We start from the raw sequence: 24,195 nt of genomic DNA, 5'->3' as shown, positions 1-24,195 counted from the left end.
TGATGATAATCCTAGTTATATTAGTAACCCATGCTAGTTGATGATAATCCTAGTTATATTAGTAACCCATGCTAGTTGATGATAATCCTAGTTATATTAGTAACCCATGCTAGTTGATGATAATCCTAGTTATATTAGTAACCCATGCTAGTTGATGATAATCCTAGTTATATTAGTAACCCATGCTAGTTGATGATAATCCTAGTTATATTAGTAACCCATGCTAGTTGATGATAATCCTAGTTATATTAGTAACCCATGCTAGTTGATGATACTGGAACACACAGTGGTGAGAACAGAGTGTGTGTGTCAGGGTCAAGGTTGACCTGTCTGTCAGAAAGATGGAGCCCAGAGGACGGAGATCCATCCATCCATCACTTCCCCCTCTACTTCATTCCCTGCCCTTGTTCCTGTAGTTGTTCTATCTTTCAGTCCCTTCTTTCCCTGCCCCTGCCTCTCCTCTTCTCTCCTTCTGTTCCCACATTTCTCCAACTCCTTCCATCCAGCTTTGTCCTTCCCTCGTTCCCCTACCTTGGTTGATGACAGCGTTCTCCTTGGTTACCCTGGTGATGTAGGTGTCCGGGGAAACACAGAAGTCGCTGGCCGTCTGTGGAGAGACCATATGACCACAATACAACCACAACACAACACAACACAAACACAACCAAACATAGGGTTCAGATCAAATTAAAAGTAAGGTATCTTAGATCTTAAGGGTAATTGACTTTACATAATCTTTCATCTACACTACTTTGTCTAAGCCAATAGAAATCCAGTGAAATTATGTCATGTCACAGGAAACTGCCGTTGTCCTAGCGACAAGTTTCCATGGAGACACTCACCGCGGCAGCTGCCAGCTCCAGTCCCAGAGACCCCCAGCTGATGATGAGAGTCAGAACACCCAACAAACACACCCTGAGAGAGAGAGAGAGAGAGAGAGAGAGAGAGAGAGAGAGAGAGAGAGAGAGAGAGAGAGAGAGAGAGAGGGGGGAATTAACACCTTATAAATGTTCAACGCTGTGAAATCACTGCTGGTGTGTGTGTTTGTGTGTAAAACAACGTGGGGTTGAGTCAGAGACATGCAACACACACAACCTGTGAAATGTGAGTCATGCACACAAGATGGTCTTAATGTGTCCTCACTCCCACTCGTCAATCTCTCTCTCTCACCCTCTCTCTCTCCTGCTCGCTCTCTCGCTCTCTCCTACCCTCTCTCTCTCTCTCTCTCCTACCCTCTCTCTTGCTCTCTCGCTCTCTCCTACCCTCTCTCTCTCTCCTACCCTCTCTCTCTCTCACCCCCTCTCTCTCCTGCTCGCTCTCTCGCTCTCTCCTACCCTCTCTCTCTCGCTCTCTCTCTCTCTCACCCCCTCTCTCTCCTGCTCGCTCTCTCGCTCTCTCCTACCCCCTCTCTCTCTCTCTCTCGCTGTCCTACCCTCTCTCTCTCCTGCTCGCTCTCTCGCTCTCTCCTACCCTCTCTCTCTCTCGCTCTCTCCTACCCTCTCTCTCGCTCTCTCCTACCCTCTCTCTCTCTTGCTCTCTCTCCCCTACCCTCTCTCTCTCTCTCCTATCCTCTCACCCTCTCCTACCCTCTCTCTCTCTCTCTCTCTCTCTCCTACCCCTCTCTCTCTCTCTCTCTCGCTCTTTCAATCTCATCATCTCTCTCACTCCCACCATCCATCTCTCTCTTCCTTTCTTCTCTCATCATGTCCTGACTCCACAATTCTTCTCTTCTCACTGCCTTTTCTCTCCCTCTAATCATCCCTCGCTCTACCAGCCTAAACTCCTCTCTCCCCTTCTCATCCCCTCTAACTAGTAACACATGTCTACTCATTTTCCTTCTCCCAATTCTCTCTCAGACCTCCTATCTCTTTCCCACTATCCATCCATCCATCCAGAGTTCTCTGTGGTCGTCATGTGGTGTGGCTCACCCAATCAGAGTGCCTTTAGAGTTGCGTATCAGTCCGAACAGAACCAGCAGACAGATCAGAACATCAAACAGCAGCAGAGTCAGGTATACCAGCCACCTGGAAATATATAACACTATATATAACACTATATACAACACTATATATAACACTATATAACACTATATATAACACTATATACAACACTATATAACACTATATACAACACTATATAACACTATACAACACTATATAACACTATATACAACACTATATAACACTATACATAACACTATATACAACACTATATACAACACTATATAACACTATACCAGGTATACCAGCCACCTGGAAATATATAACACAATATACAACACTATATACAACACTATATATAACACTATATAACACTATATACAACACTATATAACACTATATACAACACTATATAACACTATATACAACACTATATAACACTATATACAACACTATATAACACTATACAACACTATATAACACTATATAACACTATATACAACACTATATAACACTATATAACACTATATACAACACTATATACAACACTATATATAACACTATATATAACACTATATACAACACTATATACAACACTATATATAACACTATATAACACTATATACAACACTATATAACACTATACCAGGTATACCAGCCACCTGGAAATATATAACACAATATACAACACTATATACAACACTATATATAACACTATATAACACTATATACAACACTATATACAACACTATATATAACACTATATAACACTATACATAACACTATATAACATTATATACAACACTATATACAACACTATATACAACACTATACCAGGTATACCAGCCACCTGGAAATATATAACACAATATACAACACTATATACAACACTATATATAACACTATATACAACACTATATACAACACTATATATAACACTATATAACACTATATACAACACTATATAACACTATACCAGGTATACCAGCCACCTGGAAATATATAACACAATATACAACACTATATACAACACTATATATAACACTATATACAACACTATATACAACACTATACAACACTATATACAACACTATATAACACTATACATAACACTATATATAACACTATATACAACACTATATAACACTATATACAACACTATATAACACTATATACAACACTATATAACACTATACCAGGTATACCAGCCACCTGGAAATATATAACACAATATACAACACTATATACAACACTATATATAACACTATATAACACTATATACAACACTATATAACACTATATACAACACTATATAACACTATACATAACACTATATATAACACTATATACAACACTATATACAACACTATATATAACACTATATAACACTATATACAACACTATATAACACTATATAACACTATATACAACACTATATAACACTATATACAACACTATATAACACTATACAACACTATATAACACTATATAACACTATATACAACACTATATAACACTATATACAACACTATATAACACTATACAACACTATATAACACTATACAACACTATATACAACACTATATATAACACTATATAACACTATATACAACACTATATAACACTATATAACACTATATACAACACTATATAACACTATATACAACACTATATAACACTATACAACACTATATAACACTATATAACACTATATACAACACTATATAACACTATATACAACACTATATAACACTATACAACACTATATATAACACTATATACAACACTATATAACACTATACAACACTATATAACACAATATATAACACTATATACAACACTATATACAACACTATATAACACTATATACAACACTATATAACACTATATACAACACTATATAACACTATATAACACTATACAACACTATATAACACTATATATAACACTATATACAACACTATATACAACACTATATAACACTATACAACACTATATAACACTATATACAACACTATATAACACTATATACAACACTATATAACACTATATACAACACTATATAACACTATATACAACACTATATAACACTATACAACACTATATAACACTATATACAACACTATATAACACTATACAACACTATATATAACACTATACAACACTATATAACACTATACAACACTATATATAACACTATACAACACTATATAACACTATATACAACACTATATACAACACTATATAACACTATATACAACACTATATAACACTATATACAACACTATATAACACTATACAACACTATATATAACACTATATACAACACTATATAACACTATACAACACTATATATAACACTATATACAACACTATATAACACTATACAACACTATATAACACTATATATAACACTATACAACACTATATAACACTATATACAACACTATATACAACACTATATAACACTATATACAACACTATATAACACTATATACAACACTATATAACACTATACAACACTATATATAACACTATATACAACACTTTATAACACTATACAACACTATATAACACTATATACAACACTATATATAACACTATACAACACTATATAACACTATATACAACACTATATAACACTATACAACACTATATAACACTATACAACACTATATATAACACTATACAACACTATATAACACTATATAACACTATATACAACACTATATAACACTATATACAACACTATATAACCCTATACATAACACTATATACAACACTATATAACACTATACAACACTATATAACACTATATACAACACTATATATAACACTATACAACACTATATAACACTATATACAACACTATATAACACTATATAACACTATATACAACACTATAAAACACTATATATAACACTATATACAACACTATATAACACTATATATAACACTATATACAACACTATATAACACTATATACAACACTATAAAACACTATATATAACACTATATACAACACTATATAACACTATATATAACACTATATACAACACTATATAACACTATATACACAACACTATATAACACTATATATAACACTATATACAACACTATATAACACTATATACAACACTATAAAACACTATATATAACACTATATACAACACTATATAACACTATATATAACACTATATACAACACTATATAACACTATATACAACACTATATAACACTATACAACACTATATTTAACACTATATACAACACTATATAACACTATACAACACTATATAACACTATACAACACTATATATAACACTATACAACACTATATAACACTATATACAACACTATATACAACACTATATAACACTATATACAACACTATATAACACTATATACAACACTATATAACACTATACAACACTATATATAACACTATATACAACACTTTATAACACTATACAACACTATATAACACTATATACAACACTATATATAACACTATACAACACTATATAACACTATATACAACACTATATAACACTATACAACACTATATAACACTATACAACACTATATATAACACTATACAACACTATATAACACTATATACAACACTATATAACACTATATACAACACTATATAACACTATATACAACACTATATAACACTATACAACACTATATATAACACTATATACAACACTATATAACACTATACAACACTATATAACACTATATACAACACTATATATAACACTATACAACACTATATAACACTATATACAACACTATATAACACTATATAACACTATATACAACACTATAAAACACTATATATAACACTATATACAACACTATATAACACTATATATAACACTATATACAACACTATATAACTCTATATACAACACTATAAAACACTATATATAACACTATATACAACACTATATAACACTATATATAACACTATATACAACACTATATAACACTATATACAACACTATATAACACTATATATATAACTATATACAACACTATATAACACTATATACAACAGAGTCAGGTACAAATATATAATATAACAGAATAAATAACACCCTAACCCTAAAGGAAGGCAGGTCTTCAGTTACTCCAGCAGATAGAACTATATTAGTAACCATGTATAGTACATGTATACAGCTGTAACTCTATAATAGTAACCATGTATAGTACATGTATACAGCTGTAACTCACCTGTACCAGTCAAAGGCTTCAGTCTTGATGGCCAGGTCTTCTAGTGAGATATCAGAGTTACTCCAGAAGGGGATGTCCACCATGAGTCTGACCAGTTCATCCAGCTGACCCTGGAGCTTCTGGACGATAGACACATAGTCAGTCTGTTCAGAGTAGGCCGTCTCCAACTGGACCAGACCTCCCTCCACTGTCTGGTTCAGAGACAGGGCACTGTCCGTCACCTAGAGAGACAGACAGAGAGACACATCTGGGAGTGGGTTTTGGAATCTGGAAACTCTTGAGAGGTAGGATGAAAGTGGATGGATGTTAGCGCTCTGTGTGGTAGGATGAAAGTGGAGGGATGTTAGCCCTTAGTGTGGTAGGATGAAAGTGGATGGATGTTAGTGCTCTGTGCGGTAGGATGAAAGTGGAGGGATGTTAGCCCTTAGTGCGGTAGGATGAAAGTGGATGGATGTTAGCGCTCTGTGCGGTAGGATGAAAGTGGATGGATGTTAGCGCCCTGTGCGGTAGGATGAAAGTGGATGGATGTTAGCGCTCTGTGCGGTAGGATGAAAGTGGAGGGACGTTGGCGCTCTGTGCTTATGTTTGGAGTATACATGTTTGTGTGTGTGTGTGTGTGTGTGCGTGTGTGTGTGTGTGTGTGTGTGTGTGTGGTGTGTGTGTGTGTGTGTGAGTGACTGTCCCACCAGTTTGTCGACCCCTGCCACAGTGCGGTTGGCGTGCCGTAGAGAATACGCCAGTCGGTTGGCTCCGTCACATGACTCCCCGTTTCCATAGAAACCCACGGCAATGCCGGCACTGCAGAAAAGACAAGAAACAGGAAGTGTTATCTCATTGGCCGATATCACAGGAAGTGTTATCACATTGGCCAATATCACACACACACACACACACACACACACACACACACAGTCCAGCCTCTGTGTGCGTGTTAGCTGTTCTATCACCCACCAGCAGGAGACAGTGTGGAGTAGACAGACAGACAGACAGACAGACAGACAGACAGACAGACAGACAGACAGACAGACAGACAGACAGACAGACAGACAGACAGACAGACAGACAGACAGACAGACAGACAGACAGACAGACAGACAGACAGACAGACAGACAGACAGACAGACAGACAGACAGACAGACAGACAGACAGAGCTCTGGCCCCAACCTCTCCCTACGGCTATAGGACTACCAAGAATCACACTGTGGCTGGACAATGGCCGGGTCGCCAGACCACACATAATGTGATTACTCTGCAGCTCTGGCTCCGGCAAAAACACAAACACACACACACACACACACACACACACACACACACACACACACACACACACACACACACACACACACACACACACACACACACACACACACTTCTCTCCCTCCATCCCGTGCCCCTCTTTTCTCACGCTGCCCCCCTTCTCCCCCCTCTGGATGGACACACACAGACACAGACACACACACACACACACACACACCAGTGGGAGGGAGAGGGGGATACCTAGTCAGTTGTACAACTGAATGTATTCAACTGAAATGTGTCTCCAGCATTTAACCCTCTGAATCAGAGAGATGGGGGGGGGCTGCCTTAATCAACATCCACATCTTCAGGGATCGGGGATTCAATCCAGCAACCTTTCGGTTACTGGCCCAACGCTCTAACCACTAGGCTACCTGTCGGTGATCACACACACACACACACACATTAGAGAGAGGATGATCACACACATCAGAGAGAGGGGATCACACACACATCAGAGAGAGGGGGATCACACACACATCAGAGAGAGGGGGATCACACACACATCAGAGAGAGGGGGATCACACACACACATCAGAGAGAGGGTGATCACACACATCAGAGAGAGGGGGATCACACACACACATCAGAGAGAGGGTGATCACACACACATCAGAGAGAGGGTGATCACACACACACACATTAGAGAGAGGGTGATCCACACACACATCAGAGAGAGGGTGATCACACACACACACATCAGAGAGAGGGTGATCACACACACACATCAGAGAGAGGGGGATCACACACACACATCAGAGAGAGGGTGATCACACACATCAGAGAGAGGGTGATCACACACATCAGAGAGAGGGGGATCACACACACACATCAGAGAGAGGGGGATCACACACACACACATCAGAGAGAGGGTGATACACACACATCAGAGAGAGGGGGATCACACACACACATCAGAGAGAGGGTGATCACACACATCAGAGAGAGGGGATCACACACACATCAGAGAGAGGGGATCACACACACACATCAGAGAGAGGGGGATCACACACACACATCAGAGAGAGGGGGATCACACACACACATCAGAGAGAGGGGGATCACACACACACACATCAGAGAGAGGGGGATCACACACACACACATCAGAGAGAGGGTGATCACACACACACATCAGAGAGAGGGTGATCACACACACACATCAGAGAGAGGGGGATCACACACACACATCAGAGAGAGGGGGATCACACACACACACATCAGAGAGAGGGTGATCACACACACACATCAGAGAGAGGGGGATCACACACACATCAGAGAGAGGGGGATCACACACACACATCAGAGAGAGGGGGATCACACACACATCAGAGAGAGGGTGATCACACACACACATCAGAGAGAGGGGGATCACACACACATCAGAGAGAGGGGGATCACACACACACATCAGAGAGAGGGGGATCACACACACACATCAGAGAGAGGGTGATTACACACACACACACATCAGAGAGAGGGTGATCCACACACACACATCAGAGAGAAGGGGATCACACACACACACATCAGAGAGAGGGTGATCACACACACACATCAGAGAGAGGGGGATCACACACACACACATCAGAGAGAGGGTGATCACACACACACATCAGAGAGAAGGGGATCCTCCTCACTAACCAGTCCTCTGTTTGTCTCTGTCTGTAATAATGTCTTCTTATAACCATCATTATAGCCCTTCATTCTACTCCATTAACTACACTGTTAAATCCTGTGTGTGTGTGTGTGTGTGTGTGTGTGTGTGTGTGTGTGTGTGTGTGTGTGTGTGTGTGTGTGTGTGTGTGTGTGTGTGTTTGTGTGTGTGTCTGTGTGTGTGTGTCTGTGTGTGTCCACCCATTAAAAGAGCTCTGTGGTTAAATCAGAGTTCTATGATGGACCTCATATTGTTATACCACAGAGATGGAAGGAGGGATGTGTATGCTAGACAATGGAAGGAAGGGGGAGGGAGAATCAAACACATTCTCTCCCTCTCTCTTTCTCTCTTAAGCTCTCTCTCTCTCACTCCGTTTATTCTCACTGTTCTAATGCCTTCTTCTATCAGAGGATTTAATGACTTCCTCCATCCGCTTAGAGAGGGAGAGAGAGGAGAGATGGGGAGAGATGGGGAGAGAGAGGAGAGATGGGGAGAGAGAGGAGAGATGGGGAGAGAGAGGAGAGATGGGGAGAGAGAGGAGAGATGGGGAGAGAGAGGAGAGATGGGGAGAGAGAGGAGAGATGGGGAGAGAGGAGAGATGAGGAGAGAGAGGAGAGATGGGGAGAGAGAGGAGAGATGGGGAGAGAGAGGAGAGATGGGGAGAGAGAGGAGAGATGGGGAGAGAGAGGAGAGATGAGGAGAGAGAGGAGAGATGGGGAGAGAGAGGAGAGATGGGGAGAGAGGAGAGATGGGGAGAGAGAGGAGAGATGAGGAGAGAGAGGAGAGATGGGGAGAGAGAGGAGAGATGGGGAGAGAGAGGAGAGATGGGGAGAGAGAGGAGAGATGGGGAGAGAGAGGAGAAATGGGGAGAGAGAGGAGAGATGAGGAGAGAGAGGAGAGATGGGGAGAGAGAGGAGAGATGGGGAGAGAGAGGAGAGATGGGGAGAGAGAGGAGAGATGGGGAGAGAGAGGAGAGATGAGGAGAGAGAGGAGAGATGGGGGAGAGAGAGGAGCGATGAGGAGAGAGAGAAGAGATGGGGAGAGAGAGGAGAGATGGGGAGAGAGAGGAGAGATGGGGAGAGAGAGGAGAGATGGGGAGAGAGAGGAGAGATGAGGAGAGAGAGGAGAGATGGGGAGAGAGAGGAGAGATGAGGAGAGAGAGGAGAGATGGGGAGAGAGAGGAGAGATGGGGAGAGAGAGGAGAGATGGGGAGGGAGATAAATGGAGAGAGAGAGCGAGAGAGCGAGTCTGAGAGAGAAGGATATAGGTAAAGCGTGTTCTCTCACTCCGTGAGGTCAGTGCCACTGCTACCTCAGAAACAATGACAGAGGCGTGTGTATGTAAGTGTACGTAGTGTGTGTGTACATGTTTACACTGAGCGTATAAAACACTAGGAACATGACAGACTGAATCCAGGTGAATCCAGGTGAAAGCTATGATCCCTTATTGATGTCACCTGTTAAATCCACTTCAATCAGTGTAGATGAAGAGGAGGAGACAACCTCTTAAGGATCGGCCCCTTTTTTCAATTTTCGCCTAAAATGACCCAAATCTAACGTCCTGTAGCTCAGGACCTGAAGCAAGATATGCATATTCTTGGTACCATTTGAAAGGAAACACTTTGAAGTTTGTGAAAATGTGAAAGGAATGTAGTAGAATATAACACAATAGATCTGGTAAAAATTTATAGAAAGAAAAAAAAAACGTTATTTTGTATTTTTTTTTGTACCATCATCTTTGAAATGCAAGAGAAAGGCCATAATGTATTATTCCAGCCCAGGTGCAATTTATATTTTGGCAACTAGATGGCATCAGTGTATATGCAAAGTTTTAGACTGATCCAATGAACCATTACAATTATGTTCAACATTTTGTTTCAAGACTGCCCAAATGTGCCTAATTTGTTTATTAATAACTTTTCATGTTAAAAATTGTGCACTCTCCTCAAACAATAGCATGGTATTCTTTCACTGTAATAGCCACTGTAAATTGGACAGTGCAGTTAGATTAACAAGAATTTAAGCTTTCTGCCAATATCAGATATGTCTGTGTCCTGGGAAACGTTCTTGTTACTTATAACCTCATGCTAATCGCTTTAGCCTAGGTTAGCTCAACCGTCTCGTGGAAGGGACACCGATCCCGAAGACATTTTTTAAAGAAGGATTTTTAAGGAAACAAAAAATAAATCACAATATCAAACAATTCGTCTGATCAAAATTGGATTAGAGGCCAAAATTGGAATAATATTCAAATCTTTTTTTCCATGTACATAAATAAAATGTCAAAGTGCAGATGATATGCCTACAGCCTCATGTCCAACCCAACGCTGATGAGGCGCCAGAAAATGGAGCCAAACTTTAATGGGACTTTAATGACATAAATACAGGCTAAACGCCAGCCATGTTTGACTTATATAATGAAGGATTATTCACATTAACATCTAAAGGCTTGATTCTGTCGACACGCTCGAGGCTCGGTTCATTCAGATCAAATGCTCAGAAGACCACAGAGTGAAGGACAGGGCCTGTTGAGCATCACACATCACTCACCTTGAATCTGAGCGGAGGCGGTCAGCATTTTGAAACTATTTAACCATAAACGTAATTGTTTAAAACCTGGACGTGTCTTACCTTGTTATAAAGTTGCCTAGCCAAAATACGACCATAACAATGTTGAAGGAATGATTTCAGAAACAGTGCCATGGAAACCAGCATTTTTCTCATGTTCAATAGATTTTAAAATCAAAGATATTTGTTGTCCAGCAGCCAAAGGCATAAATCCTAGTCATATTAGTAACCCATGCTAGTTGATGATAATCCTAGTTATATTAGTAACCCATGCTAGTTGATGATAATCCTAGTTATATTAGTAACCCATGCTAGTTGTTGATAATCCTAGTTATATTAGTAACCCATGCTAGTTGATGATAATCCTAGTTATATTAGTAACCCATGCTAGTTGATGATAATCCTAGTTATATTAGTAACCCATGCTAGTTGATGATAATCCTAGTTATATTAGTAACCCATGCTAGTTCTTGATAATCCTAGTTATATTAGTAACCCATGCTAGTTGATGATAATCCTAGTTATATTAGTAACCCATGCTAGTTGATGATAATCCTAGTTATATTAGTAACCCATGCTAGTTGATGATAATCCTAGTTATATTAGTAACCCATGCTAGTTGATGACAATCCTAGTTATATTTGTAACCCATACTAGTTGATGCATCTTTAGACCTAGCCTTTCATCATTTCCAACGGATATTTTCCATCTCTGCCACATGAAACCGCTCATGTGTGCGGTGCGCGTTTGAGAACGGTGTTTTCCCGCTAATTGCATTTTGGAACATTTTGTTGTCCAACAGCCCACAGCCACGTGCGCATTGTTGAGTTTATAATGCGAAGAAAAACAGCTTTATCAACATTTCAAGCTAAAACGGTCTGATCTGTTGCATCAGCCTCATTGCTTAGTGTTTTATTTTTCAATGAGCAGTGGTTGTATGCATTTTGGATCTGTCATCCCAGAACTGTCCCAGAGTCTGTTTTCAACCGCAGACATGTTTTTTATCATCCCAGGGATGACAGGGCATCCTTAGTTTCAAGCCCTGGAATTATTTTATAAAGTCATGAAAAGTATTTGGTTGTAACAGTAATGTTGCAATATATTATATGCTACCAAGGGTGACAAACCATCCTCCAGGAGACCCTCTAGGAGAGCCTTTAGTCTAGGAGACCCTCTAGTCTAGGAGAGCCTTTAGTCTAGGAGACCCTCTAGTCTAGGAGACCCTCTAGTCTAGGAGACCCTCTAGGAGACCCTCTAGGAGAGCCTCTAGGAGAGCCTCTAGTCTAGGAGAGCCTCTAGTCTAGGAGACCCTCTAGGAGACCCTCCAGGAGACCCTCTAGTCTAGGAGAGCCTCTAGTCTAGGAGAGCCTCTAGTCTAGGAGAGCCTCTAGTCTAGGAGACCCTCTAGGAGACCCTCCAGGAGACCCTCTAGTCTAGGAGAGCCTCTAGTCTAGGAGACCCTCTAGTCTAGGAGACCCTCTAGTCTAGGAGAGCCTTTAGTCTAGGAGACCCTCTAGTCTAGGAGAGCCTCTAGTCTAGGAGACCCTCTAGGAGACCCTCTAGTCTAGGAGAGCCTTTAGTCTAGGAGACCCTCTAGTCTAGGAGAGCCTCTAGTCTAGGAGACCCTCTAGGAGACCCTCTAGTCTAGGAGAGCCTTTAGTCTAGGAGACCCTCTAGTCTAGGAGAGCCTCTAGTCTAGGAGACCCTCTAGGAGACCCTCTAGGAGAGCCTCTAGGAGAGCCTCTAGTCTAGGAGAGCCTCTAGTCTAGGAGAGCCTCTAGTCTAGGAGACCCTCTAGGAGACCCTCTAGTCTAGGAGAGCCTTTAGTCTAGGAGACCCTCTAGGAGACCCTCTAGTCTAGGAGACCCTCTAGTCTAGGAGAGCCTCTAGTCTAGGAGACCCTCTAGGAGACCCTCTAGTCTAGGAGAGCCTCTAGTCTAGGAGAGCCTCTAGTCTAGGAGACCCTCTAGTCTAGGAGACCCTCTAGGAGAGCCTCTAGTCTAGGAGACCCTCTAGGAGAGCCTCTAGTCTAGGAGAGCCTCTAGTCTAGGAGACCCTCTAGGAGAGCCTTTAGTCTAGGAGAGCCTCTAGTCTAGGAGACCCTCTAGTCTAGGAGACCCTCTAGTCTAGGAGAGCCTCTAGTCTAGGAGACCCTCTAGTCTAGGAGAGCCTCTAGTCTAGGAGACCCTCTAGTCTAGGAGACCCTCTAGTCTAGGAGAGCCTCTAGTCTAGGAGACCCTCTAGTCTAGGAGACCCTCTAGGAGACCCTCTAGTCTAGGAGAGCCTTTAGTCTAGGAGACCCTCTAGTCTAGGAGAGCCTCTAGTCTAGGAGACCCTCTAGGAGACCCTCTAGGAGAGCCTCTAGTCTAGGAGAGCCTCTAGTCTAGGAGACCCTCTAGGAGACCCTCTAGTCTAGGAGAGCCTCTAGTCTAGGAGACCCTCTAGTCTAGGAGACCCTCTAGTCTAGGAGAGCCTCTAGTCTAGGAGAGCCTCTAGTCTAGGAGACCCTCTAGTCTAGGAGAGTCTCTAGTCTAGGAGACCCTCTAGGAGACCCTCTAGTCTAGGAGAGCCTCTAGTCTAGGAGAGCCTCTAGTCTAGGAGAGCCTCTAGTCTAGGAGAGCCTCTAGTCTAGGAGACTCTCTAGTCTAGGAGACCCTCTAGTCTAGGAGAGCCTCTAGTCTAGGAGACCCTCTAGGAGAGCCTTTAGTCTAGGAGACCCTCTAGGAGACCCTCTAGTCTAGGAGACCCTCTAGTCTAGGAGACCCTCTAGTCTAGGAGAGCCTCTAGTCTAGGAGACCCTCTAGGAGACCCTCTAGTCTAGGAGACCCTCTAGTCTAGGAGAGCCTCTAGTCTAGGAGACCCTCTAGGAGACCCTCTAGTCTAGGAGACCCTCTAGTCTAGGAGAGCCTCTAGTCTAGGAGACCCTCTAGTCTAGGAGAGCCTCTAGTCTAGGAGACCCTCTAGTCTAGGAGACCCTCTAGTCTAGGAGAGCCTCTAGTCTAGGAGACGCTCTAGGAGACCCTCTAGTCTAGGAGACCCTCTAGTCTAGGAGACCCTCTAGGAGACCCTCTAGTCTAGGAGACCCTCTAGTCTAGGAGACCCTCTAGTCTAGGAGACCCTCTAGGAGACCCTCTAGTCTAGGAGACCCTCTAGTCTAGGAGAGCCTCTAGTCTAGGAGACCCTCTAGTCTAGGAGAGCCTCTAGTCTAGGAGAGCCTCTAGTCTAGGAGAGCCTCTAGTCTAGGAGACCCTCTAGGAGTCCCTCTAGTCTAGGAGAGCCTTTAGTCTAGGAGACCCTCTAGGAGACCCTCTAGTCTAGGAGACCCTCTAGTCTAGGAGAGCCTCTAGTCTAGGAGACCCTCTAGGAGACCCTCTAGTCTAGGAGAGCCTCTAGTCTAGGAGAGCCTCTAGTCTAGGAGACCCTCTAGTCTAGGAGACCCTCTAGGAGAGCCTCTAGTCTAGGAGACCCTCTAGGAGAGCCTCTAGTCTAGGAGAGCCTCTAGTCTAGGAGACCCTCTAGGAGAGCCTTTAGTCTAGGAGAGCCTCTAGTCTAGGAGACCCTCTAGTCTAGGAGACCCTCTAGTCTAGGAGAGCCTCTAGTCTAGGAGACCCTCTAGTCTAGGAGAGCCTCTAGTCTAGGAGACCCTCTAGTCTAGGAGACCCTCTAGTCTAGGAGAGCCTCTAGTCTAGGAGACCCTCTAGTCTAGGAGACCCTCTAGGAGACCCTCTAGTCTAGGAGAGCCTTTAGTCTAGGAGAGCCTCTAGTCTAGGAGACCCTCTAGGAGACCCTCTAGGAGAGCCTCTAGTCTAGGAGAGCCTCTAGTCTAGGAGACCCTCTAGGAGACCCTCTAGTCTAGGGAGAGCCTCTAGTCTAGGAGACCCTCTAGTCTAGGAGACCCTCTAGTCTAGGAGAGCCTCTAGTCTAGGAGAGCCTCTAGTCTAGGAGACCCTCTAGTCTAGGAGAGCCTCTAGTCTAGGAGACCCTCTAGGAGACCCTCTAGTCTAGGAGAGCCTCTAGTCTAGGAGAGCCTCTAGTCTAGGAGAGCCTCTAGTCTAGGAGAGCCTCTAGTCTAGGAGACTCTCTAGTCTAGGAGACCCTCTAGTCTAGGAGAGCCTCTAGTCTAGGAGACCCTCTAGGAGAGCCTTTAGTCTAGGAGACCCTCTAGGAGACCCTCTAGTCTAGGAGACCCTCTAGTCTAGGAGACCCTCTAGTCTAGGAGAGCCTCTAGTCTAGGAGACCCTCTAGGAGACCCTCTAGTCTAGGAGACCCTCTAGTCTAGGAGAGCCTCTAGTCTAGGAGACCCTCTAGGAGACCCTCTAGTCTAGGAGACCCTCTAGTCTAGGAGAGCCTCTAGTCTAGGAGACCCTCTAGTCTAGGAGAGCCTCTAGTCTAGGAGACCCTCTAGTCTAGGAGACCCTCTAGTCTAGGAGAGCCTCTAGTCTAGGAGACGCTCTAGGAGACCCTCTAGTCTAGGAGACCCTCTAGTCTAGGAGACCCTCTAGGAGACCCTCTAGTCTAGGAGACCCTCTAGTCTAGGAGACCCTCTAGTCTAGGAGACCCTCTAGGAGACCCTCTAGTCTAGGAGACCCTCTAGTCTAGGAGAGCCTCTAGTCTAGGAGACCCTCTAGTCTAGGAGAGCCTCTAGTCTAGGAGACCCTCTAGTCTAGGAGAGCCTCTAGTCTAGGAGACCCTCTAGTCTAGGAGACCCTCTAGGAGAGCCTCTAGTCTAGGAGAGCCTCTAGTCTAGGAGAGCCTCTAGTCTAGGAGACCCTCTAGGAGAGCCTCTAGTCTAGGAGAGCCTCTAGTCTAGGAGAGCCTCTAGGAGAACCTCTAGTCTAGGAGAGCCTCTAGTCTAGGAGACCCTCTAGGAGACCCTCTAGTCTAGGAGACCCTCTAGTCTAGGAGACCCTCCAGGAGACCCTCTAGGAGAGCCTTTAGTCTAGGAGACCCTCTAGGAGAGCCTCTAGTCTAGGAGACCCTCTAGTCTAGGAGAGCCTCTAGTCTAGGAGACCCTCTAGTCTAGGAGACCCTCTAGTCTAGGAGAGCCTCTAGTCTAGGAGACCCTCTAGTCTAGGATACCCTCTAGTCTAGGAGACCCTCTAGTCTAGGAGAGCCTCTAGGAGACCCTCTAGTCTAGGAGAGCCTCTAGTCTAGGAGAGCCTCTAGTCTAGGAGAGCCTCTAGTCTAGGAGAGCCTTTAGTCTAGGAGACCCTCTAGGAGAGCCTCTAGTCTAGGAGAGCCTCTAGTCTAGGAGAGCCTCTAGTCTAGGAGAGCCTCTAGTCTAGGAGAGCCTCTAGTCTAGGAGAGCCTTTAGTCTAGGAGACACTCTAGGAGAGCCTCTAGTCTAGGAGAGCCTCTAGTCTAGGAGAGCCTCTAGTCTAGGAGACCCTCTAGTCTAGGAGACCCTCTAGTCTAGGAGAGCCTCTAGTCTAGGAGACCCTCTAGTCTAGGAGAGCCTCTAGTCTAGGAGACCCTCTAGTCTAGGAGACCCTCTAGTCTAGGAGAGCCTCTAGTCTAGGAGACCCTCTAGTCTAGGAGAGCCTCTAGTCTAGGAGACCCTCTAGGAGAGCCTCTAGTCTAGGAGACCCTCTAGGAGAGCCTCTAGTCTAGGAGAGCCTCTAGTCTAGGAGACCCTCTAGGAGAGCCTCTAGTCTAGGAGAGCCTCTAGTCTAGGAGAGCCTCTAGTCTAGGAGACCCTCTAGTCTAGGAGACCCTCTAGTCTAGGAGAGCCTCTAGTCTAGGAGACCCTCTAGGAGACCCTCTAGTCTAGGAGACCCTCTAGGAGAGCCTCTAGTCTAGGAGACCCTCTAGGAGAGCCTCTAGTCTAGGAGACCCTCTAGGAGAGCCTCTAGTCTAGGAGAGCCTCTAGTCTAGGAGAGCCTCTAGTCTAGGAGAGCCTCTAGTCTAGGAGAGCCTCTAGTCTAGGAGACCCTCTAGTCTAGGAGAGCCTCTAGTCTAGGAGACCCTCTAGGAGACCCTCTAGTCTAGGAGAGCCTCTAGTCTAGGAGAGCCTTTAGTCTAGGAGACCCTCTAGTCTAGGAGAGCCTCTAGTCTAGGAGACCCTCTAGTCTAGGAGAGCCTCTAGTCTAGGAGACCCTCTAAGAGACCCTCTAGTCTAGGAGAGCCTCTAGTCTAGGAGAGCCTCTAGTCTAGGAGACCCTCTAGTCTAGGAGAGCCTCTAGTCTAGGAGAGCCTCTAGTCTAGGAGACCCTCTAGTCTAGGAGAGCCTCTAGTCTAGGAGAGCCTCTAGTCTAGGAGAGCCTCTAGTCTAGGAGAGCCTCTAGTCTAGGAGACCCTTTAGTCTAGGAGAGCCTCTAGTCTAGGAGAGCCTCTAGTCTAGTAGACCCTCTAGGAGACCCTCTAGGAGAGCCTTAAAGGGACAGTGTTGTATTCTGAGACTGGCTTTTTTTGCATATTGAAGCCTATAGGCAGAGTGTAGCCTACATTTTTGTCTGATTCTCTATAGTAAAAAAAATAGTCATGCATTTTATTTTGTAAAGTGGTTTCTTGCATCATACAGTTATGTAAACATTGTGTTACAAGTGACTGGACAAGTGACTTAAGCTTTTGAACAAGTAAAAAATCTGTCCTACTTGTCCGAAAGCTAAAAAGCTAATGTCAAGCCCTACATATAATTAGTTAGCCCATGGACAGTTACAGTCATAGGCCTATAGAGACTTACAGAGTCAATCTATCCTGTCTTCCAATGACAGTGATTCCATGTGATTGGTTACATCGGCCCAGAAAGCCCTGGCAAACAACTCCCATGACAACCAACTAACAATAAGAAATAACGGAAGAACTACACATACAGCCAGAGAGAGCGAGAAAGAGCTCAATATCAAATATTTAACATCAACTATAACAGTTAATCATCAAATATTTAAACCTGCTAAACACATCGCTACCATGTAGTCACCAGTCAGGCACACACAGCTCCCTGTCTCTCCACTACATCATGAATATGCCATCTGCATCAAATCTGCTGCTGTCTCCATGGCAACCTTTCTAGGCCAGAGAGAACAGAGACAGAATGGTACAGAGAAAGAGAGAGAGAGAGAAGCAGAGTGCAGTGTTTGAAATGTGTTTGCCAAGGAAGATGCAAGTCAGTGTAGAAGTGTGTGACGATAACGTGTGTGTGTGTGTGTGTGTGTGTGTGTGTGTGTGTGTGTGTGTGTGTGTGTGTGTGTGTGTGTGTGTGTGTGTGTGTGTGTGTGTGTGTGTGTGTGTGTGTGTGTGTGTGTGTACCCCAGCCAGCCAAAGGGTCCAATATGACCTAAATAATCTATTTCAAAAACACTGGGCTAATCTGACATCACTCTGTATCACACTATCACACTGCTTCACACTGAACAGACAGAATACACTTGTTTACCAGAGAGAGAGAGAGAGAGAGAGAGAGAGAGAGAGAGAAAGCCTAAACAAGTCACTGCAGATTCTCTCTCTCTTTTTCTCTCTCTCCCCTCCTGGCCATGTTACTATGGTTACAGGGTCAATGACCTTGGTGTAGAAACTGTTCTATAAACACTGAAATTCCAGGGATTTTCCCCAAAATACAGAACTGATTACCTTACAGTATACTGTAACAGTTCAGCAGTATTCAGCTTCCAACTGCGCTAATGAAACTGGTCCAGTTCTCCCAGTTCTCCCAGTTCCCCAGGTCCCCCAGTTCTCCCAGTTCCCCCAGGTCTCCCAGTTCCCCCAGTTCTCCCAGTTCTCCCAGGTCCCCCAGGTCCCCCAGGTCCCCCAGTTCTCCCAGGTCCCCCAGGTCCCCCAGGTCCCCCAGTTCTTCCAGGTCCCCCAGTTCTCCCAGTTCCCCCAGGTCTCCCAGTTCCCCCAGTTCTCCCAGTTCCCCCAGTTCTCCCAGGTCCCCCAGTTCTCCCAGGTCCCCCAGTTCTCCCAGGTCCCCCAGTTCTCCCAGTTCCCCCAGGTCTCCCAGTTCCCCCAGTTCTCCCAGTTCTCCCAGTTCTCCCAGTTCTCCCAGGTCCCGCAGTTCTCCCAGTTCCCCAGTTCTCCCAGTTCCCCCAGGTCCCCCAGTTCTCCCAGGTCCCCCAGTTCTTCCAGGTCCCCCAGTTCTTCCAGGTCCCCCAGTTCTCCCAGTTCTCCCAGGTCACCCAGTTCTTCCAGGTCCCCCAGTTCTCCCAGTTCTCCCAGGTCCCCCAGTTCTTCCAGGTCCCCCAGTTCTCCCAGTTCCCCCAGTTCTCCCAGTTCTCCCAGGTCCCCCAGTTCTTCCAGGTCTCCCAGTTCTCCCAGTTCTCCCAGGTCTCCCAGTTCTCCCAGTTCTCCCAGGTCCCCCAGTTCTTCCAGGTCCCCCAGTTCTCCCAGTTCCCCCAGGTCTCCCACGTCTCCCAGGTCCCCCAGTTCTCCCAGGTCCCCCAGTTCTTCCAGGTCCCCCAGTTCTCCCAGGTCCCCAGTTCTTCCAGGTCCCCCAGTTCTCCCAGTTCTCCCAGGTCCCCCAGTTCTTCCAGGTCCCCCAGTTCTCCCAGTTCTTCCAGGTCTCCCAGTTCTCCCAGTTCTCCCAGGTCTCCCAGTTCTCCCAGTTCTCCCAGGTCCCCCAGTTCTTCCAGGTCCCCCAGGTCCCCCAGTTCTTCCAGGTCCCCCAGTTCTCCCAGTTCCCCCAGGTCCCCCAGTTCTTCCAGGTCCCCCAGTTCTCCCAGTTCCCCCAGTTCTCCCAGTTCCCCAGTTCTCCCAGTTCTCCCAGGTCCCCCAGTTCTCCCAGGTCCCCCAGTTCTCCCAGTTCCCCCAGGTCCCCCAGTTCTCCCAGTTCCCCCAGGTCTCCCAGTTCCCCCAGTTCTCCCAGTTCTCCCAGTTCCCCCAGTTCTCCCAGTTCTCCCAGGTCCCGCAGTTCTCCCAGTTCCCCCAAGTCCCCCAGTTCTCCCAGGTCCCCCAGTTCTTCCAGGTCCCCCAGTTCTCCCAGTTCTCCCAGGTCCCCCAGTTCTTCCAGGTCCCCCAGTTCTCCCAGGTCCCCCAGTTCTCCCAGGTCCCCCAGTTCTCCCAGTTCTCCCAGGTCCCCCAGTTCTTCCAGGTCTCCCAGTTCTCCCAGTTCTCCCAGTTCTCCCAGTTCTCCCAGGTCCCCCAGTTCTTCCAGGTCTCCCAGGTCCCCCAGTTCTCCCAGTTCTCCCAGGTCCCCCAGTTCTTCCAGGTCCCCCAGTTCTCCCAGTTCTCCCAGGTCCCCCAGTTCTTCCAGGTCCCCCAGTTCTCCCAGTTCTCCCAGGTCCCCCAGTTCTTCCAGGTTCCCCCAGTTCTCCCAGTTCTCCCAGTTCTCCCAGGTCCCCCAGTTCTCCTAGTTCTCCCAAATTCCAGATCATTTCCATGGACATGTATTAGTAATATTCTTTCCTTATTTCTGCAGTACAGTACAGGTTATATACAGGTTATATACAGGTTATATACAGGCTATATACAGGTTATATAAAGGCTATATACAGGCTATATACAGGTTATATACAGGTTATATACAGGTTATATACAGGCTATATACAGGTTATATACAGGTTATATACAGGTTATATACAGGCTATATACAGGTTATATAGAGGTTATATACAGGTTATATACAAGTTATATACAGGCTATATACAGGCTATATACAGGTTATATACAGGCTATATACAGGTTATATACAGGTTATATACAGGCTATATACAGGTTATATACAGGTTATATAGAGGTTATATACAGGTTATATACAGGTTATATACAGGCTATATACAGGCTATATACAGGTTATATACAGGCTATATACAGGTTATATACAGGTTATATACAGGTTATATACAGGCTATATATAGGTTATATACAGGTTATATAAAGGCTATATACAGGCTATATACAGGTTATATACAGGCTATATATAGGCTATATACAGGTTATATACAGGTTATATACAGGCTATATACAGGTTATATACAGGTTGTATACAGGTTATATACAGGCTATATACAGGTTATATACAGGTTATATACAGGTTATATACAGGCTATATACAGGTTATATACAGGCTATATACAGGTTATATACAGGCTATATACAGGTTATATACAGGTTATATAAGGTTATATACAGGCTATATACAGGTTATATACAGGCTATATACAGGTTATATACAGGTTATATACAGGCTATATACAGGCTATATACAGGTTATATAAAGGTTATATACAGGCTATATACAGGTTATATAAGGTTATATACAGGTTATATACAGGCTATATACAGGTTATATACAGGCTATATACAGGCTATATACAGGCTATATACAGGTTATATACAGGCTATATACAGGCTATATACAGGCTATATACAGGTTATATACAGGCTATATACAGGCTATATACAGGCTATATACAGGTTATATACAGGCTATATACAGGCTATATACAGGCTATATACAGGCTATATACAGGTTATATACAGGCTATATACAGGCTATATACAGGTTATATACAGGTTATATACAGGCTATATACAGGTTATATACAGGCTATGTCCCCCAAGGCCTTTAAAGGTTTCAACAGATTTAGCCCCAAAAATACATTTACGCTTTTTAGTTTAGATGAAGAAGGCCTTTGAAGCAGACACACACACAGACAAAGAGAGAGACACACACACAGACAAAGAGAGAGACACACACACAGACAAAGAGAGAGACACACACACACAGACAAAGAGAGAGACACACACACACAGACAAAGAGAGAGACACACACACAGACAAAGAGAGAGACACACACACAGACAAAGAGAGACACACAGACAAAGGGAGAGACACACACACAGACAAAGAGAGAGACACACACACACAGAGAGAGAACAGATAGAGAGCTAATCTACAACAGACTGGTAGAACTATGTCTTTATAGTGGATACTATATAATGTCAGCATAGTGCTGATCTACAACAGACTGGTAGAACTATGTCCTTATAGAGGATACTATATAATGTCATCATAGAGCTGATCTACAACAGACTGGTAGAACTATGTCCTTATAGAGGATACTATATAATGTCATCATAGAGCTGATCTACAACAGACTGGTAGAACTATGTCATTATAGTGGATACTATATAATGTCATCATAGAGCTGATCTACAACAGACTGGTAGAACTATGTCTTTATAGTGGATACTATATAATGTCAGCATAGTGCTGATCTACAACAGACTGGTAGAACTATGTCATTATAGTGGATACTATATAATGTCATCATAGAGCTGATCTACAACAGACTGGTAGAACTATGTCCTTATAGAGGATACTATATAATGTCATCATAGAGCTGATCTACAACAGACTGGTAGAACTATGTCCTTATAGAGGATACTATATAATGTCATCATAGAGCTGATCTACAACAGACTGGTAGAACTATGTCCTTATAGAGGATACTATATAATGTCATCATAGAGCTGATCTACAACAGACTGGTAGAACTATGTCCTTATAGAGGATACTATATAATGTCATCATAGAGCTGATCTACAACAGACTGGTAGAACTATGTCCTTATAGAGGATACTGTATAATGTCATCATAGAGCTGATCTACAACAGACTGGTAGAACTATGTCCTTATATACTATATCATGTCATCACAGAGGTCAACCTGGATTCACCTGGTTAGTCTGTCATGGAAAGACCAGGTGTTCTTAATGTTCTGTCCACTCAGTGTCTAATCTCCCTCCCTCCCTGTGTGTGTGTGTGTGTGTGTGTGTGTGTGTGTGTGTGTGTGTGTGTGTGTGTGTGTGTGTGTGTGTGTGTGTGTGTGTGTGTGTGTGTGCGCGCATCCGTGTGTGTATCCATGTAGCCCTGCGTGTGTGTGTGTGTGTTACCACTAACCTGCAAACGAGTGTGGCGATGATGACACACCAGGCGGTACAGCAGCAGTCAGGGTTGGGGGGCTGGTGTGTGTGTGAGTGAGAGTGTGTGTCGTCATGGTTCTTGCGTCGTCGGCAGCACAGCCAGAAAGAGTAGAAGAGGAGGAAGAGGAGGTCCAGAGCCAGACACACCAACGCTATTCCGCCTAGCAACAGCACCGACTGGGGAGAGAGAGACAGACAGGATATGACATCACAACCACCTGGATCCTAAAATGACATGTCAATAATCCGATTTTGGCCCTGTACAGAAACAAGCCTTTCCAACTGGACACAAACTGGTTGAATCTACATTGCTTCTACGTCATTTCAACAACAACAAAAAAATGTAAATTGTGATGACGTTGAATTAACGTGGAAAACTGATTGGATTAGCAGAAAGTCATCAACATAATCGAATCTGGGGAATGTTTGTCTTTTTTTCGCTCTCACCTTTTAACCTAAATCAACTGACTTCAGGTTGAAACATACTATTGAATTCACGTTAGTGGACAACTCAATCAAATGTACATCAAAACTAGATGTTGAACTGAGGTCTGCGCCCAGCGGGTTGGCTCCCTTTTCTGTGGACCATTTTGACAGAAACACAAGAGGCGGGAAAGAGGATATGATG

The 24,195-nt window shown here is 43.9% G+C and overlaps 1 protein-coding gene across 1 annotated transcript in view; it reads right to left on the bottom strand.

Moving 5' to 3' along the window:
- ttyh3b (tweety family member 3b) overlaps positions 1 to 24,195 on the bottom strand; it is a 59,051-nt gene that overhangs the window by 15,445 nt on the left and 19,411 nt on the right. The window contains exons 2-7 of the mRNA XM_045690662.1: positions 23,545 to 23,744; positions 6,872 to 6,983; positions 6,186 to 6,406; positions 1,929 to 2,024; positions 843 to 915; positions 532 to 607 (exon numbers count right to left, since the gene is read on the bottom strand). Of these exons, the coding sequence (XP_045546618.1) occupies positions 532 to 607; positions 843 to 915; positions 1,929 to 2,024; positions 6,186 to 6,406; positions 6,872 to 6,983; positions 23,545 to 23,744 (778 nt within the window). The remainder of the gene's footprint in view (positions 1 to 531; positions 608 to 842; positions 916 to 1,928; positions 2,025 to 6,185; positions 6,407 to 6,871; positions 6,984 to 23,544; positions 23,745 to 24,195) is intronic.

The sequence above is a fragment of the Salmo salar genome, chromosome ssa12 (genome assembly GCF_905237065.1).
Source record: "Salmo salar chromosome ssa12, Ssal_v3.1, whole genome shotgun sequence".
NCBI lineage: Eukaryota > Metazoa > Chordata > Actinopteri > Salmoniformes > Salmonidae > Salmo > Salmo salar.
Note: the sequence above shows the minus strand (reverse complement) of the source record. Positions and strands in the feature narration are given on the sequence as shown.